This window comes from Callorhinus ursinus, unplaced genomic scaffold, assembly GCF_003265705.2.
Source record: "Callorhinus ursinus isolate GAN/ISIS: 27379988/994484 unplaced genomic scaffold, GSC_fseal_2.0 scaffold30, whole genome shotgun sequence".
NCBI classification, from domain to species: domain Eukaryota; kingdom Metazoa; phylum Chordata; class Mammalia; order Carnivora; family Otariidae; genus Callorhinus; species Callorhinus ursinus.
Window position 1 is genome coordinate 18,456,017 of NW_027397092.1, and position 18,144 is coordinate 18,474,160.

Consider the following 18,144-nt stretch of genomic DNA (forward strand, 5'->3'; position numbering starts at 1 on the left):
GGGTAGTTCTGGGAGCTGAGTCAGATGAGGAGATGCCATGGCCTTGGGGTGAGCTGTGGTGGTTGAGGGATAATGAGAGTTGCTTTCCTGGACCATGGAGGCCCCCCCAAAGCTTCCAGTCCCTCCTGCTCGTCCAGAAAAGAGGTGTGGTGGTTCCACCTTCTGTGGGGTATGCCCTCGAACTTGACTCTTCTTTCCCACTGTGTTACCTCTAGCGAAAGTTGGAGGCAACCCAAGGATGAAACGGGATGGTCTCTGAACCGCAGGTGCTGTTCTGGCCTCTCCTCTTCGGGGCATTCAGTCCCAGGGTTCCAGGGCACATGGGATCACGTCATAGTGTCCTCTGTGCATGGCACAGACACCCTTGCCTGCCCTTACCCCAGGCCTTGTTAGGAGGCAACCCTGCGTGGACACGTTCAGGGGGCTTTGTGTGACCTGAGGCAGCTGCTTGGCTTAGGTCCATCTCTGTTGGCAAGTCTGTAAAATGGGTAGAAGAGCTTGGCAGGTGTTGTGCTGTGTTGGGAGGAACAAAAGGTGGAGGCACTGAATCTGGACCCAGCTTGCCCGAACTCCTCTACTCTGAGCCCCGGTCAAGGGGAAATGACCCCACCAGCCTGGGAGGGAGCTTACAGCCTGGCAGCTGGCCTGCCAGTAGGTCAGAAGGGGGAGGTGGAGAGTGGGGACGGCAGATGTCCCTGGCTCCAGCCAGGCCAGAGGGCAAGGCCCATCTACATTGTAGCCATCACTTCCTGGGCAGCCCAGCGTAGCCATCACTTCCTGGGCAGCCCAGCGTCCTGTCTCGTGGCAGTGGCATCAGGTACGTGAGAACATGGAGTACTTTCAGACACCAGAGCTGCCTCCACAGTTGTCCTCAGGCCACCCTGAGTCTGCACCCTCCAGATCTCCAGCGCAAACACCCTGCTTTTACTCCTGCTCCTTTCCCAAATGATCCCTCAGGTCTGACCTCCCTAGGGTCTGTGCTGGTCTGGCTCCAGCTAGGCAGTGTAGGGAGGCCAGGGGGTGGGGTGACTTATTTAATCATCATCCTGCAAAAAGAGACAAAGTAGTTCCTCCTGGCCTTAATGAGCAGATGAGAAAACTAGGGCTCGGGAAGATGAATGACAGGGAGTCCTAGGGAAATGTGTGTTTTCTAGGGTTTGACTTGAATTTGGACCTGAATGGGGGTGGGGGGGCAGGGTTTGTCATAAGGAGAGTTGTTGGCTTAACCTCCTGTTCTGTACACTCTCTGAGCAAAAGCATCCCTTCGTCAGTCTCCCCAGCCTCTCGACCTCACTGTCAGCTGGTACAGCTGTAGCAGGGAGCCAAGGTCAAAAGCTAGGATGCAAGCAGGTTCCCAGGCAGCCAGAGCTGCCATGCAGATGCCTCTGGGAAGGGGACAGAGCCCTCCAAAGTCAGGTGTGAACAAGCCCACTCGTCCTCCAGCAGCCCCCGAGCTGGACTGGCGGGCATGAGCCGAGAGCAAGGCGAGGGAGTGCAGTGAGTGCGTGGCCCTGGCAGGCAGAGGAGAGGAGAAGCCAGCCTGATGCCCTCTGGGTCTCGCCTCAGGGCCTTTCACAGCCCTGAGTTGGTGGCTTGCAGGAGGGAGCAGGGCTGAGAGCTCTGCCACAGGGGAGGCTCTCTGCAAAGACCCATGGCTGTTGGTGGCCCGGCCGTGGCCCAGTGCCAACGGCCGAAAGGACCCAGCCTCTGCCTGGGCATCCGGCCAGCTTGGGCCAAATCCATCCGGGAGGCAGGGTGGGGGTTGAGACAGAAGCCTTGGGCAGCCTGGGTTTGCATCCAGTTCCAGCATTTCCCAGCTCTGTGCCTTCTGAGTTTCAGTTTCCTTTCTGTAAAATGGGAATAAGGAGCCAACTGACCTTGGCGTCGCCGCGAAGGTGGGAGTACAGCAACCTCTGCCCTTCGTCATGGTTACTGTTGCTGCTTGGCTCTTAACAACTCTGAGTGGGCCGCTTGGAGAGGGGCTCCACGGAGGACTGAGCGCGCAGGCCCAGGGCAAGGCCCTGGGGAGGAATCACAGGGCACCCTCCCTCACTGCCGTGTCCTCCGGGGCCAGGCAGGGGTTTTGCTGAGAGAAGCAGAAGCCAGGGCCAGGCTGCCGCCACTAGCCTCAAGTCCCATTTCATGGTCAGCCTGGAAGATGTGTTGTCCTAAAATTTCAGCCGCAGGCCTTGGCCCCAGCGGGCCGCTCAGGAAGGCACGGCCACCGCCGGCTCCCAGAGTTATTCACAGCTGACACAAAAATTGCAGCGCTGATGAGCAGCCTGCCAACGCCGAGCTGGTGTCCCCTAGCAACCGTGCCGGAGGCTTGGGCTGCGCGGGGCTCGATGCCTGTGGTTCCTCTGGATCTGGTTACCCGGAGTTGACTCAAGAGCATGACCTGGCTGGGGAGGGTGGGAGCAGCTCTCAGACATACACACCCCTCCCTGAGCATAGATCTGTGGGATCACCCCGAGGCCACATTTCTGATTCTCTCCCATGGAGAAGAGCCTGCCCTCCCCCACACTCGCCACCCACCCGCTTCCTTGTCAAGTGGGTCATACCCCATTTCCTCTGTCCTCAGGGCCTGGATTGTGTTCCCGTTGGCCTCTCACCAAAGCCTGCCTTGGCCTCTAGAGCTACAGCCCCTCAGCCCCTCTGTCTCCCATCTCTAGGACACTGCCAACCCATTCGTGTGCTCACCCCACTGAAACCTGGGCACCACCTCACCCTGCTGCCTCGTCAGTAACCCTGCACCCTCAAATCCCCCTGCTTGCTCACCGCCTCCTGTCTCCCTGCTCTGTTCCCCCTGCTCCCCACCCTTCACTGTCCCGTTTTCTTCAGCCCCACCCCGTGTGGCCTGCTGCCTGAGCCCTTGCCCTTGTGTGAAGGCCATGTACCTAGTGGAGCCTCCCCCGGTAGCAATCCCATTGTGCTGAGCAGCAGGTGAGCCCCCCCAAGGCTCTTGTCAGCCAGCCTTGTTCTGGGATGTTCTGGGCACCCCAGCCCACTGCCTGTCTGCACCCCTGCTTCACCTCACTCAGGGCTCCCCCTTCTCAGCCCTCAACCTCACTTCCTGTGCCTCAGACCGGACCCCTCCAACTTCGGGGCCCTAGAGCCCTCTGTATCGGCTCTCCGCCCTTCCTCCCCGTCCCCCTCCCCGCAGCACGCACCCTGCGTGAGCATGGGAGTCATCCTTCCCTTCAGGCCCGCTCAGGCTCTAGGATTCGAGTCTGTGTCTCCTTCTCTCATCTCTGAAAACACATCCTCCCTCCCCATGTTCCTCTAGTCCTGGGACCCTCTACCACCCCCATCCCTATCTCCTTTCCTGTCCTCCCTCGCTGCTCGCTCCTCCTTGCTTCCTACTCTGGCAGAGCTCCTGCCACCACCGTATTCCAGAACCATCCACCAGGGCCACCAACAGCCTCCATCTCCCTACGTCTAGTGGCCACTTCTCCATCTTCATCCTCTAGCCTTCTCAGCCATGGTGGCCACTGTCAAACATACCTTTGGTCTTAAAATATGTTTCTTGTGGACACTGACCACATCCTCCCTTAGTACCCCAGTTCTCCCGCTCCCTCTGTGAGTACTCCTTGGCCCCAGGGTCATCAGTTCAGCACACTTGGGCTGACCTCTCAGTACTCGGCTCCACGGCTCTGCTCCCCATCAGGAGGCTGGTCCAGCCCCCATCTCCCTTCTGAGCTCCAGTATCTCATGCCCAGCACACCCAGGTCCAAGCCTGCTCCCCTCACAACCTCCCTAGTCTGCACAGAAGCCTCAACACTAGTCCAGTCTAGCTCAAGATAACTAGCCGGGAGCCCAACCTGCCCCTCTGCTCTCCTCACCCCCATTCAGATTCACGCTGTAAAACTTACTGATACCAGAACAACGTCATCAAAACAGAAAGTCTGCTTTTGTGACCAATCCCCAGTTTGGGGGGGACTTTGCTACTTGATTCATTTTTTTCCACTCCCAATTTTTTTTTTTAAAGATTTTATTTATTTATTTATTTAAGAGAGAGAACAGGTAGTGGGGGCAAGGGCAGAGGGAGAACAGACTCCCCGCTGAGCAGGGAGCCTCACATGGGGCTCGATCCCAGGACCCTGGGATCATGACCTGAGCTGAAGGCAGATGCTTAACCAGCTGAGCCACCCAGGTGCCCCGCCCTCCGATTTTTTTTAAGAGAACTTTTTATGTTTATAATCAGAAAAAAACAATAACGACAGCGTAAGAAACCTGATAGGCTGGATGAGTTTCTACGGTGTTATCAATATTCGGTCCCCAAAAGCCGTCACGGAAGAGGAATGCTACAACATTTAGAAACACGTCACTGTGGAACCAACAGTCTTTTTTTTTTTGAACCAACAGTCTTGAGAGAAATTAGAGAATTAGTTGATGATTCCAGGGGGAGGGGGGAGGAGCATGGGGTGACATCCTGACCAGTGTACCAACCACAGTATGTTGGCATTGTTGGGATTCTCAAAGGAAGAAGCATTCCTGTCTTCCATAGCAAGAGCCTCCGATATCACCCATTGTGTAGTGTACCTTATCAGGAGAAAAATTGAGCATTTACCTGTAGTATATTGTATTTTTCATCTCGCATTCATATCTATCACTGCATATTATGAAACAGACATAATCAGAATTTCTAACAGCATCAAAAAATAAACCAGTAGAGGGGCGCCTGGCTGGCTCAGTCGGTAGAGCATGTGACTCTTGATCTCGGGGTTGTGAGTTCGAGCCCCACGTTGGGGGTGGAGGTCACTTAAAAATAAAATCTTAAGATAAAACTACATACACGCACCGGTAGATATTGTAACATCTTTTTCCTATACTGCGATGAACTAACTGAGTAGCCTATGCAACTCACTTTGGAGACCCCTGGCCGAGAGCAGTAATTCTCAGATTAAATGTATATTTGAGGACCCAACCCCCAGAGACTTTGCTATTCTCCCAAGCCTGGGAATCTGTGTAGGTCTTTTGTTGGTTTGTTTTAAAGTAGGCGCCACACCCAGCACGGAGCCCGACGCGGGGCTTGAACTCACGACCCTGAGACCAACACCTGAGCTGAGATCAAGCTGAGACCCTTGGGACCCACGGCTCGCCGCTGGGAGTCTGTGGGGTTTTGTTTGTTTTTAAAGATTTTATTTATCCACTTGACAGAGAGAGAGCGAGCACAAGCAGGGAGAGCGGCAGGCAGAGAGAGAGAGAGAGAGAGAGAGGGAGAAGCAGGCTCCCAGCTGAGCAGGGAGCCTGACATGGGGCTCAATTGCAGGACCCCGGGATCATGACCTGAGCTGAAGGTAGATGCTTAAGCAACTGAGCCACCCAGGTGCCCTGGGAATCTGTGGTTTTAACCAGCTACCCAAGGGATCTTGATGCCAGTAATTCATTTGGGTTTGCCTTTTTGTAAAGTTTCAGATAAAAGACCAAAAAAAGTCTGTATTTTAATAGGAAGTGATTAAGTATTGGTTTCTTCGAGAGGGACATTTGCAACTCTGAGCCTCAGGTCATCTTTCGAGGTTAGTGTTAAGAGTTAAGTCTGAGAATGACATGTTTGGGAAATTTTTTTAAAAGCCAGACCTCGACTGATCTGTTTTTCAGGTTGGACCGTGTTGACTGGTTTGTTTTGAGGCCTCCAGAGTATCCATGAATCTGTCTACCCCTCTTCATCCCAGCCATCCCCGTGTACACGAGGCCACGTGACTGCCAGGAGGGAAGCGGACTAGGGTGCAGGGAGAATAATGTCGGGCTGCTTAGATGCAGTGGACAGGGAAGGCCTTTGGGAGGTGACACTTGAGCCAAGACCTAAAGGACAAGGTCCAGCCTTGGGAAGAGCCTTAAATATATACCAAGGCCCCAAGGCAGACATAGGGTGGACACAGGACAGGACTGGAGGGCAGAGTAGCCGGAGCCTGGAGGGCTATGAGACACGGGCTGTGAGGTGCCAGTGGGAGGTCAGATTGGGCAAGGCTTTGGACTTGGCTCTGATCTTTTTTTTTTTTTTTAAGTGTCATAGGAAGGAAGCTGTGTTCGTTTCCTAGACCTTCTGTAACAAAGCATTATAAACTCCAAGTCTTAAACAACAGAAAAGTGTTTTCTTACAGTGCTAGAGGCTACAAATCCAGGATCAAGGTGTTGGCAAGGTTGATTCTGTCTGAAGGCTCTGAGGGAGTGTGTGTTCCAGGCCTCTCTTCTGGCTTCTGATTCGCAGCAACGCTTAACATTTCTTGACTTGTAGACCCCTGATGCCATCTCTGCCTCTGTTGTCATGTGGCACTCTTCCTATAGGTCTTCACGTGGCCTTTTATAGGGATACCAGTCATTGGATTTGGGCTCATTCATATCTGGTATGACCTCATCTTAACTGATTATAGCTGAGGTTCCATGTGGACGTGCAATTTGGCGGGGGGCACTGTTCATCCCAGTAGGGAAGGCAGCAGAGGTGTTAAGGGCAGGGGGATTTACATTTCAAGAAGACTGTCTGAGATAGCAGAGGGGTCAGGATGCCTGCCTGTCCGGTGGAGCCGATGTGACTACAAGTGGAGGGAGCTGGTAGGAACGATGTACGTTCAGCAGGGACTGATGGGGCATGCTGAGGGACTGGCTCTGGAGGCGAGTGAGGAGGAGCTCGGTCCTGAAGGGTGACTCCAGGGTCTCAGCACTTACACCCCCTCCCGCCCCGCCCCCAGCAAAATCCCTCCCCAGATCGCCTCGGCCTGGCTCGGTCAGGCCAAGCCTGGCACACAAGCCACAAGGCCTCGCTCTGCCTCTCCCACTCGGCCGGGCTGCCCCTTTGTGCAGGAAGCCTTCTCGCCACCCCAAGTGTGGGTCAGGGCTGCCTGGTCCTGTAAGTACTCGCTCTGCATCCCTCTGCCCTGTTACGCAAGAAGCCCTCAGAAGAAAGGGATCTCCCCGATGGCACCGCATGCCGCTGAACCCAGGGCCCAACACCACATGAGTTCCCAGAGCCGCAGCTGGTGTTCAGGGATGTGTGGTTGCGAGGAGGTCCTGAGGAAGTCCAGGATTTGAGAGGAAGCAAGGGCTCCTAGGCTGGGCCAGGCAGCTGCCCCTTAGGGAGGTGTGGGCCTCGGATGGCCTGTGTCCATGGTCTAGGCTGGTGCACACGGGAGTGTGGAGTGTGCTTAGAGTTCCTGCAGAGCCTGGCATTCTGGGATCCCTTTCACTACTAGGCTCAGGAAGGAAGGGGAGGCTGCCCGTGTCTGCAGAGAGGTGTGATCACAGCTACCCCCCAGGCCAGGAAAAAGGGAGGTCACGACAATAGGCAGGGGCTTTGGAACCCACTGGTCTCCCCTAGGCAGCTTAAGGACATGAAGCCTGAACTCGGCTTTGAAGGCAGAACCCAGCTGCAGACAGAGGGACTAGCCTGGTGGGACCCAGATTTCCAGCTCACAGCTTCTGGCCAGCTGTCCCTGCTTTGAGGCTCCAGCCTGAGCTGAAGACGATGCCAGAACAAGGAAATGTCTTGAGGAGGGAGGCCTGGTCTTGGCCCCAGAAGTGTGCTCCATCCTGAGAGCAGCGGTGAAGGGATGGCTGGGGAAAGGTGCGAGGGGGACAGGGGAGAATGTGGCCCGGGTTTCAGGTGCTTCTGGAAGAGCGACAGAGTGGGTCTGTGTCCCCATGAGCAAAGCAAGCTGTCTCCCAGGCACTAGACACTCTTCCTAGCTGACCGAAAGGAGTCAGGGAGGCCCCTGCCCTTCCCCCTGCGGACTTCTGTCTCCTATAGGGACATAGCCGTGTGGACTAGGGGCCTTGGCCAGAGTAGATGTGGGCTTGGCTCGGGTCCTAGTGCAGCAAGTGGACAGGGCTCGGCCCTAGCAGGACCCGGCTGGGTCAGAAGCTGTTCTGCTGGAGGCCTCCCTGTTCTGTGTCCCATGGCCATTTGTGTCTCAGGACAGGAGTTGGGTTTGCCATGGTGCTTATGGCTGAGGAATGTCTTTGAAAAAGAGACCTTGGACAGGAGGCAGAGGGATGGACTTGGTGACCTTGCCAGGTCCCAGTGACCTTGGGGCACTGTGTATGTAGGGGAGGGCAGCCACACTGTTAGGGCCTGGAGGGGCAGCATGGCAGACTGGGCCCGGAAGTGAAGGCCAAGAGGAGGCGGGTGGAGTCACCAGCCTGAGCTCACCAGACGCTCTCCCTGCCCACTCTGGTTCAGTGGGGGCTGCAGGATCAAGGCTGTGCTTGGCCTGTGTTTTGGACCGGAGAACTGTGGCTCTGGGCTGAGGACTCACTTGGGTGGGGCTTGGGAATTGATTCCCAGATGTCCCTGGCAGGTTAGGCAGTGGTGGCCCCCCGGAGCTGGGAGGTCAGGGGGTGACCGCCCATGAATAAAGTGGAATACCTCTCCTTCGTCTCCTCAGGTTAGAAATCTGTGCTACATGGTGACAAGGCGCGAGAGAACGAAGCACGCCATCTGCAAACTGCAGGAGCAGATATTCCACCTGCAGATGAAACTGATTGAACAGGACCTGTGTCGAGGTAGGCACCTTCCCTGTGCATCACCAGCCCCCGCTCAGTGTGCATGCTGTCAGGGGGCCGGGGCCCAAGGAGGGGGTGTGTTTAGGGCCTGGTGAGGGCATGTGCACGGAGCCAGGGGCCACTGGCCGGTACACGGACCCTTCGTAACCCACTAGTAGACCAAGATGGGATTCCCGGGGCCCTAGTTGTGTGTTGGCTGACAAGGAGCCAGGGATAGGAATGTGGGCATCGGGCCTGTCCTGAGGGAGCTTTCTGGTCCACTGGGAACACCTACGTAGTTGCAGGGCCATCGTGGTTCAGGAGTGGGTGGTATGGGAACAGTGGCTCTAGGCTGGTGTTGGGGCGGGAAGGGCCGGAAGCTGGTGAGCTTCCCAGAACCCGTGTGCCTCCATGTGGATCCTGAACCAGGCAGCTGCCCCAGAGAGGGAAGAGGACCTGTGTGTTCTTTCCCTCTGACCTCAACTGAGAATTTAGATGCTGTACCAGCAGCTTTTTTCTCTGTTTTCTTAAACTCTTGCTGTCACATGCACTTAACAGATCTGGATATCAAGGGCAAAGAAGCTTCAACATGGCTCTTGTCTGTTGCTTGTGTGGATACTGCCCAACACCAGGCCCTTCCCAGAGTGGGTGCATGTTAAGGAGGGCACTGCTTCACTCAAAAAATGGCGCTCTTGTGTTGGGTGACGTGTAGCTGGATGGAGAGAGATTTTGAGCCAGGAGCTGCCACGGCCAGTTCAGCCTCCAGGTCGGGCTGGGGCTGGAGTGGAGAGGAACTGGAGCTGCTGGGCCACCCCCAGAACGAAGGACTGAGCGGCTGGGATCACGACCTACTCTGTCCTAAGAAACCAGCCCTACCCAATACAGGTGTTGGTTCAGGCCGGGTCGTGTCCACGCAGAGGTCAGAGCTTACCGTGCCTCCCCATGACTGGCAGCTTCCTGGCCACCCGAGCGTTCCAGGCTCCCTCTTATTTGTTGGTTTTTGCAGCAAGCATTAACAGTGTAGACAGCATGCCAGGCTCTGTGCCGGGCACCACGGGGCACACTGCCATGGACTGAATGGATAGAGTTCCTGTCCTTGTGGAGCTCACCATCTGGAACGGTGAAGGAGAGGGTGCCCAAGGGGCTGTGGTCAGCACCAGTGCAGGGACAGAGTATCAGAGATGGCTTTGCAGCAGTGGTGATTCTAGAAACACATCGGGCTCCCTGGGACCTCACTGTGGCCGCACGTCCGGCTGCAGGAGAGCCCCACCATCAGGGCGACAGAAAGTGGCAGGGCGTGTAGTAGTCTCAGGTACAGGATTCCAGAAACCTGGTCAAGAGCCAGGGCCCGATCCCCGTGTGGAGCATGGGGACTTTTGCAGCTCTTCGACCTAACTGGCAGCAACAGGCAGCCCTTTGTTCAGAGCAGGCCATTTGGAGGGGGGACTGGTTTGCCTGTGCTGAGCCCTCGGGGTTGTGACATTCGGCCCCTGGGACAGGACATGGCCACCAGCAGATTGTCGAGGTCTGTGTGGCCAGAGGGCTGGAGAAGGCTTCCCATGGCAGTGACATTTATGCTGTGAGCTAAACCAGGTGGGGGGCAGGACAGTTGGGAATCCTAGAAGCCAGAGCCTGTCTTTTTAGAGAAACTGGAAGGAGGCTGGCCTAGCAGCCAGTGGGGCGAAAGGAGGTTGTCTCAAGCGAGGTTTGGGGGTTGATGGGGTCGGACATGCAAGGTTTTATGGCCTCAAAGAGCTCAGACTTTCCTGAGGGCAGCAGGGGAAACTTCGAAGTGTCCCTCCGAAGCATGTGGGCACAGGTCCCACGTCAGAGATGAGGCTCCTGAGGCCCGGCCTGAGGTTGCGCCGGGGATTAGCGGCAGAGCCGGGGCGACTGCATATCCCTCAGCCTTCTCGTAAAGCTTTGTCTGGGAAGCACGCCAGCCTCTGGCTGAAAAGCTAGGAGATTTCTGGCAGCTGGGCCTCTCCCTGCAGATGTCCTCCCCTGCTCCAGCGTTCTCGGGGGCTCCCTAGACCTGTATGGTCAGGGACCAAAAGGGTATGAGAGCCCGGTGTGCACCCCAAGTCTGCCGTCTACGGCGTGACCCCAAGAACAGATCAGGAGACCAGGCAGGAGACTTGCTCAAGGGCCTGACTGGAACCCATGTCTCTCGACTCCTCAGGGTGTTCTCCACCTCCTCCTGCCTGGCTCCTCAGCCTGGCATGGAAGGCCCTGTGCTGGCCACTCACCTCCGCCACCCTCCCCACCCACCAGGATTCCCTCCATATCTGTAGGCATGTAGCTCAGCCTGCATTCCGGGTCCTACAGGGTGTCCTTCACCCTCTTCGTGGCCCTCTGCCCTCCCCAAGCCACTCAAGGGCAGCAGTAGACAGTGACCCCCCCCTTCCCCACCAGCTGTCCCTGACTCACAGGAGCCCCACTTACCCAGCCGCCCGTGGCTCTGAGCCTGGGGCCCGTCAGCAGGGCAAGGTGACCTGGAAGGTGAGGTGCAGGTGAGCGAGGACTCTTAGGCTGGTCGGCAGTGATCTTGGTTTTGGCTGAGCCGCTCGGCGTAACCACCTCCCTCCTGCTCTCTCTTTGCCTGGCACAGAGGGGTCTGGGAGGAGAGCAAAGGGCAAGAAGAGCGACTCAACAAGGAAAGGCCGCGAGGGCCCGAAGGGCAGCCCCGAGAAGAAGGAGAAAGTGAAGGCGGGGACCGACTCAGTCCTGGGGCAGCTGGGTGAGTGAGTGGCCACACTGGCCTGGCAGACATGGCCAGGATCACACCATCGCTCCATTTGCCGCCCCCAACCTAAGGCCAGCAGGGTCTATACCAGTACCTCCATTGCACAGAGTAGGAAGCCCTTCCATGCCCAGGTGCTCACACCTTTTAGCCATAAAGGAAACAAGGTAGGGTCTCAGAGTGCTCTCTGCATCCCAAGAAATTCCCCTTGTCTAGACCTGGAGACTGGGCCAGGGGCTCAGGAGCCTGCACGCACATTCCCCTAGCCAGAGTCCTGGATGCCAGATTTTTCTGGAGGCCCTCAAGGGACCTGTAGGCCATCTAGGCCCTTCCAGAAGGAAGCCCTCTGCTGGGAGATAAGGGTCTGCCGGAATTCTCCGTCCTGGTCCCGCCCTGCTGGAATTTCTCCAGCGAGCCCTCCCTTCAGCACCAGGGAGCCTTCCTGGAGCCACCCCCAGAGACCCAAAGGAGTGGCCACAGGACTGGCCCAGCCCATTGTCACTCACAGAATCGTTACTGCTGCTGCATTAAGCAGAACAGCCCTTGGGGGTCCCCTGGCTTTGGGCTCTGTCTCCCAAGGTGTCACATGCTTCCCCTAGAACACTTCTCAGGGATGACTGTGGCATGCTCCAGACCTCACCTCCAGCAAGGAAGCCTCAGGTTATCTTGTATTTCCATCAGTCTCAAGAAGGGGACCACTTGGGGATCAAAAGAAAAGCCCAGGATCACCTGCTGGCCCAGGCCCCCAAGAGGGAATTTCTACCTAGAAGTCCTTCACTACCCTGTTCACACCTGACCCACTGATCCAGCTTCTCTGCTTTGGAAGTAGCGCTTATAAAAACCCAGTGCCCCCTGATGGCGTGAGGAGGCCTTTCATTCCTCCATCCCTTGCATCGCCGGGAAGGGGGTGATGGGCAGAGCTGGCCTCACGGGTGTGTACTTGTGCCATCTCAAAGGGCTCTTGCTTGGTTTAGTGTTCTACTTTGTTGCCTTGAGACATCTTAATAATTTTTGAACAGGGAGCCCACATTTTCACTTTGCATTCTGCACCACAAATCATGAAACTAGTTCTGGGAGTAGGTGGATCTGGGGAAAAGGGGAATACGGTGTGGACCCCCCTCTTCGGTGGTGTTGGCGGGAGGGATCAGCAAATCAAGATGGCTCCGTGGGGTCTGGCACAGAGGGAGGGAGGGAGGGAGGCAGGTGCACCGTGGCCTGCTGGGGAGGGTCTGAGAGGGCTTCCTGAGAAAGGGTGAGACCCACACCTGCGAGCATCTCAATTGCGTCCTCTCTCCCCTCGGCCAGGCCTGTCCACCTCCTTCCCCATCGATGGCACCTTCTTCAACAGCTGGCTGGCTCAGTCAGTGCAGATCACAGCAGAGAACATGGCCATGAGCGAGTGGTCACTGAACAACGGGCACCGCGAAGACCCCGCTCCGGGGCTGCTGTCAGAGGAGCTGTTGCAAGACGAGGAGACGCTGCTGAGCTTCATGCGGGACCCCTCGCTGCGACCCGGGGACCCTGCCAGGAAGGCCCGGGGCCGCACCCGCCTGCCTGCCAAGAAGAAGCCACCACAGGATGGGCCTGGCTCACGGACGACTCCAGACAGATCCCCCAAGAAGCCCTGGGGCCAGGATGCAGGCAGCGGCAAGGGGGGGCAGGGGCCAGTGGCCCGGAAACCAACGCGGCGAACGCCTTCCCACCTGCCGTCTAGCCCTGCAGCTGGGGACTGTCCCATCCCGGCAGCCCCCGAGAGCCCCCCTCCTCTGGCCCCCGAGGTCCCGGACGAGGCAGCCCCAATGGCTGCCGACTCGAATGTCCAAGTGCCTGGCCCTACAGCGAGCCCCAAGCCCTTGGGCCGGCTCCGGCTGCCCCGTGAAAACAAGGGAACCCGGAGATCGCCAGGTGCCAGGCCTGATGCTGGGACAGGACCGCCCTCTGCTGTGGCCGAGAGGCCCAAGGTCAGCCTACACTTTGACACTGAGACCGATGGTTACTTCTCTGATGGGGAGATGAGCGACTCAGATGTGGAAGCTGAGGACAGTGGGGTGCAGCGGGCTCCCCGGGAAGCAGGGGCTGAGGAGGTGGTCCGCATGGGGGTGCTGGCCTCCTAAGTCACCCCCTACCCCGTCCCAGGCCCTGCCCTGGTCCTCCCCGTGAGGCCTCAGCCCAGTCACAACTGCCATTTTCAATCTCTGCTGAGTGTCTCAGACCCTTGAGACTGCCACTCTGTTGTGGTTTTATTTTTAATATAGAGAGAGTTTTGAATTCCACACTGTTGTCTTTTCTCTGTGCTGGCCTAGGACAGTAGGATTCCTTCCACGGCTCTGGCCGCAGGGACCGTCGCAGGTCCTGTGCACCATCCCTGCCTGGGCAGTGCCCTGCCCTGGCCCGCGCAGCGTCGCTGAACTCCTGGCTAGATGTAGGCAAGGTGAAGAAGAGCTCAGGACTCCAGCCCGCTGCCACTGGGTGACACAGACCGTCGTATGGGCATTATTTCATGGCAGATGGGCCAGCCCGGGGCCTGCCCCGCCTTGCCCCCAAATCCCACTGGGGTCCATTTGGGGGGTCCTGCTGCACTCCACTGATCCCCAAGGAAGTATGATAAGTGATACCCAGCCAGAGTCTACTCACTGTCACAAGCACAACGAGCTTATACAAGAAAGCACTGAGGGGGCGCAGAGGGCCCGCTGGTTCCAGAGGAACCACAGCTGTTCCTGATCAACCCACATCATCTGAGGCCCGCCCACCCCGTGACCCCCCACTCCCTTGCTGCTCCGCCCCTGCCAGTGCCCAGCCCGGCGGCTCTGAGAAAGGGTTCCTAGAATCCTTCCTGAGCTGTGCCATTTACTCAGGGGACTCCCAAACAGCCAGCCGCCAGTGCCGGTGGGAGCTGCAAGGGAGGGCCAGTGCCCAGACAGGGGCGTGGGGCTCAGACTCACCCACTTAGAGAATTGCTCTGGGGCTCCAACTTCCTTCCTTCCTTCGGGGCCAGTCTCGACCGAAGTCTGGTCACTCCCAGACAGCTGACCTGACCAGACCAGACCGTTTGCCTTTCCAAGTTTTCCAGTCCTGCTAAGAGACGAGCTTCTTCCTCGGTTTCCTTTTGGAAACTCCTCCTTCCAACAAGCAGTGGGATCCCGGGGCCTGGGGCAGGTTTCAAGTCTTGCTGGATGTTCCTGGTTCCTCTGTCCCCGTGAGCCGTTACCCCCTCTCCTGGCTATGCCCTCCCTCCCCACCACCGACCCACCTGCCGCCTTTTCCGTCCCACCCTCTCGGTCCCACGTAGTTGCTCTGAAGAGTTTCAGTGGAGTGGCCCCAGGGTGATAGCTCAGGGAACAAACACAAAAGGAATTCAGTGAAAACATGGTTTTTTTTCTTTCATGAATTACTCCTGGGTCACTTCCGCCACTGGTGAAGCCAGAACTTCTCCAACAAGAACCTTGCAAAAGTCCAATGAATCAGTCGAATCATTCTATGGATGCCAAAGAATATTTTGACCATAATACAGCACAGCCTGGACCTGACAACTTGTCACTTGGACTTTTTTTTTTTTTTTAATGGAGTTCTTTAGCAACAAAGCGTAGAGACATGTTCATTGCACACACCCAAGGAGGCGAGCCCAAGCTCTTGGAAGAGGGTGGTCTGCTGCTGAACTGTTAGAATCGGGAAGCGGGAACCAGCGCTGGATTTCAGATCCTGGGCTGGGCCCACTGTGAGCTTTCCCAAACTCTGAGACTCAACCGGGGGTGGGGGGGGTAGAATACCGACCGCAAAACCAGCATGGCAAAAGTCTTTACCATGTGGTTCCCCCCAACCTAAATACACAACGCAGATCAGCGGGATGGGGAGCAACGTGACCACCCACCCCCCGACTGCAGAACTTTCAAGGTACGACAGTGGCATTGTCATCGACACTCAGTTTCGTGTGAATTTTAGCAAAACAGGAAGCAAAGACAGGACTCCGTTCAGAAGATTGGGCAAATCGGTCTGGGTGGAGTGGACTCAGGGTGGGCTTCCAGGATTCCGGGCATTGGGATGGCACAAGGCACCGTGAAGAGTTCAGTCCGCCTGCCTCCTTGGGAGTCACGGCCAGCACAGCGTCCGCACCAGCGGCCCAACCCCCGTTCTCTGTTTACTGCCTTTGAACAGTCCTCCTTCCTTCCCCGTGCTTTGGGTCACAATCTTGTCTGTGCTGGATTGCCCAGTCTGACCTCGCAGGAAGCCAGGGGACGAGCTTAAAAGAGCAACCGACTCTGCTGGGGGTGGGGGTGGGGTGCCGGGAATGGCTCAGGCCCAATAGACTCAGCCGTTGCCCCCTCACCCCTTCGTGCGTCCCGAGGCAGAGTCTGGGCTCCCCGGGGGCAGGAGAGAATGCAGCCTGGCTGGCCAGGGTCTGGTCCGGGTCGGCCAGGCTGGGCTGCCAGCTCTCTTCAGGGAGCCTCTGCCCAAGTTGGCCTCTGGATTCTTTTCTGGTTGGCTCTTGGCTTTGGAGTGGACTCTCCCTGGGGCTGCGTCCTGCATAGGGCCCAGGGATCTGTTCAGCCAGCTGGTGAGGGATGTGGGGGGGGGCCTTCACTCCCAGGCCAGCCCTAGGGCTGTTCTTGCCGGGCAGCTGTCCACCTCTGGGACGCCCCGCAAGGCTACACAGAGGTCAGGGATGCTGGTCCCCACCACTGTCATTTCCTCCATTAGCCACAGCCCCTTCCCTCTCTGGTCTACTGCCCGCCGTGTAGACAGCTTTGCCACCCCTGGCGTTGAGGTTGGAAACAGGGAAGAAGGCAGGAGGCCTTTTGCAGGCCCGAGGCTGAGGCAGAGCTCCTGCTTGACCACATCTTGCCCCCACTCACTGGCCCTCTTCTGGGAGGGAGAAGCTGCTCTGTTACTCATTCTGTCATTCCCCATTCTCCCAGTCCTGGCTGCACAGCTCCTCCCTCCCCCTCATCACAGCAAGAAAAGGATACGGTGCATGGAAAGTATTTTTATGGATCATAAATGTATTTTAACGTGAGTAAGGAGAAGAAAGGTAGAAGGCTTTATTTTATTAAATGAGCTCTCTGACTTTGTGACAGTGTGTGAGCGTTTGTAATGTCAGGGTCTCGATTTCCTTCGAGAAGCCACCGAGGTTCCAGACGTGGGTGTCGGACTGTAGGTGTGTGCGCCTGGGCCAGGGTGCATCCCCTGTGTCCTTGCGCATGCATGCCTGTGTGTTGTGTATGGGCACATTGTGGGCCTGGCTGGGGCAATTTCTAGGGAATCAACTGCCCACTACTAACAGACCTTGGCGGCAGCTGGACTGGGCATGTCCTTGCTCACTGCCAGATGTGGCCAGCCTCTGCCCGTTCCCGGAGCTCTGCAGAATGGTCTGGATGCCTGTAGCAAGGCCCTGGGGGAGGCCACTCCCCACGCCCCTGGCCCAGCTGGCCACATTGGCCAAGGAGCCAGGGCTGGAGTCCGTTCTTTAAGGCACTTCCTGCCACCTTGTCCCTCAGACGCACCAACACTCTGTGCTCCACAAACGACTTGGGGTGGGGGGATGATATGAATGTCACAGGAGGCGACACCTTCTGTCCTTGTTTCAAAGAAAGTGATGTGCCATTTGTTAATATACAAGAGAAATACTGAAAATATATTGAAAAGAGCAATTTTAAATTATTTTTGGCTTATGTTGCAATATTTATTTTCTTGTATTAGAAAAGATTCCTTTGTAGAGAAAAAAATGTATTTTTCATTAACGCAAAGACCTATTTCTCCTTTTTGTACATTGTCCACGTTCGCTCCCCTTAACGAGCAATAGAATGTACGGCCGCCTTGCTGCGGCCGGAGCCCGCGCGCCCTGCATGATTCTGTGTTGCCGCTGCCGCGTAGCTCCCACCTCCCATCCTGTCCTGCTCACTCATGGGGGTTTCCGGACCCCGGCCCCCACCAGGGCCTGTGTCTCAAGGAGCCCTTTGCACTCCTCGTGTGTTGGCAAACGCAGTGAATAAAGCAATGTTTTCCGTGCCGGCTGTGGTGTGAGGCTCTGTTGCACTGGGCGGGGGGAGAGGGTCCACACCCCACAGCCAGCAGGAGGCCTGGAGAACCAGCGAGGGCTCTCTGCGTGTCCCGCGGGACCCCGTGCTTCCTGCAGAGGAGTCCTCTAGCGATGCTCCTCGTCAGTGCCCAGAAGGCATCGGGGGCTGTGCTCGGGGGCAGTATTTTGTTTGCTCCTTGCTGTCCGCATCCACCGGGATTCAGAGCGGATGAGGGAGGTGCCCAGAGCCACAGCTGTGATGAGAGGAGGGGTTCCGCATCACCAGCAGGAGTGCTGCGCTCAGCCCACCCCGCCGTGAGCCACCCTCCTGGGACAGTGGGAAGGTTTGTGGACAACCTTGGGCATCTGTCCCTCCATCAGGGAAGGTGCTGGCCCAGGTTTCTTTTTCATTCCCGATTGCCTGAGCGCCTGCTCAGTGCTGGGCTCTGGAAGCTGTTAGGTAAGTGTAGCCACCATCCCTGCCCCGCAGCTCACTGTCCAGCAGGGACTCAGATGATGAGGGGACAGGGAGTTATGGAGGCCTAGGCTGGTTTGGGGATGGGAGGCATTCAGGATGGGTTTCCTTAAGGAATGGAGACCATTCATTCATCCATTCACCAATGAATCTCGGCCATATACCTCGTCCTGCCAGCGTGCTGGGTTGTATACCAAACGTCACCAGGATCCTGCCATCCCAGAGCTTCCAGGCAACGGAGACCTGAAGAATAAATGGTTGCTCGGTCAAGGGCAGCTGGATGGAAGGAAAGGCCAACAAGCATTCCTGAAACAGCTTGGGCATGTGCAAAGATGTATCAAACTATGCAGAGTAGGAAGGGGTCTTGAACCCCCTCTGAGAGCCCCAGGCGGGCAGTTTGGGAAGAGGGTGGAATTGGGACTCAAGGAACCTAGC

General features: G+C 56.9%; 1 protein-coding gene across 14 annotated transcripts in view; it reads left to right on the top strand.

The window, feature by feature from the left end:
- The window catches only part of JADE2 (jade family PHD finger 2), a 51,770-nt gene extending 34,546 nt beyond the window's left edge, over nt 1-17,224 (top strand). For 13 of the 14 annotated variants that reach the window (XM_025861003.2, XM_025861008.2, XM_025861000.2 and 10 more), the window contains 3 exons: nt 8,382-8,499; nt 11,090-11,218; nt 12,527-17,224. In XM_025861003.2, coding sequence (XP_025716788.1) covers nt 8,382-8,499; nt 11,090-11,218; nt 12,527-13,335 — 1,056 coding nt within the window. In that variant the 3' untranslated portion in view covers nt 13,336-17,224. The remainder of the gene's footprint in view (nt 1-8,381; nt 8,500-11,089; nt 11,219-12,526) is intronic. The other variant, XM_073878509.1, reaches the window with a different exon arrangement.
- The last annotated feature ends 920 nt before the right edge of the window (nt 17,225-18,144 follow it).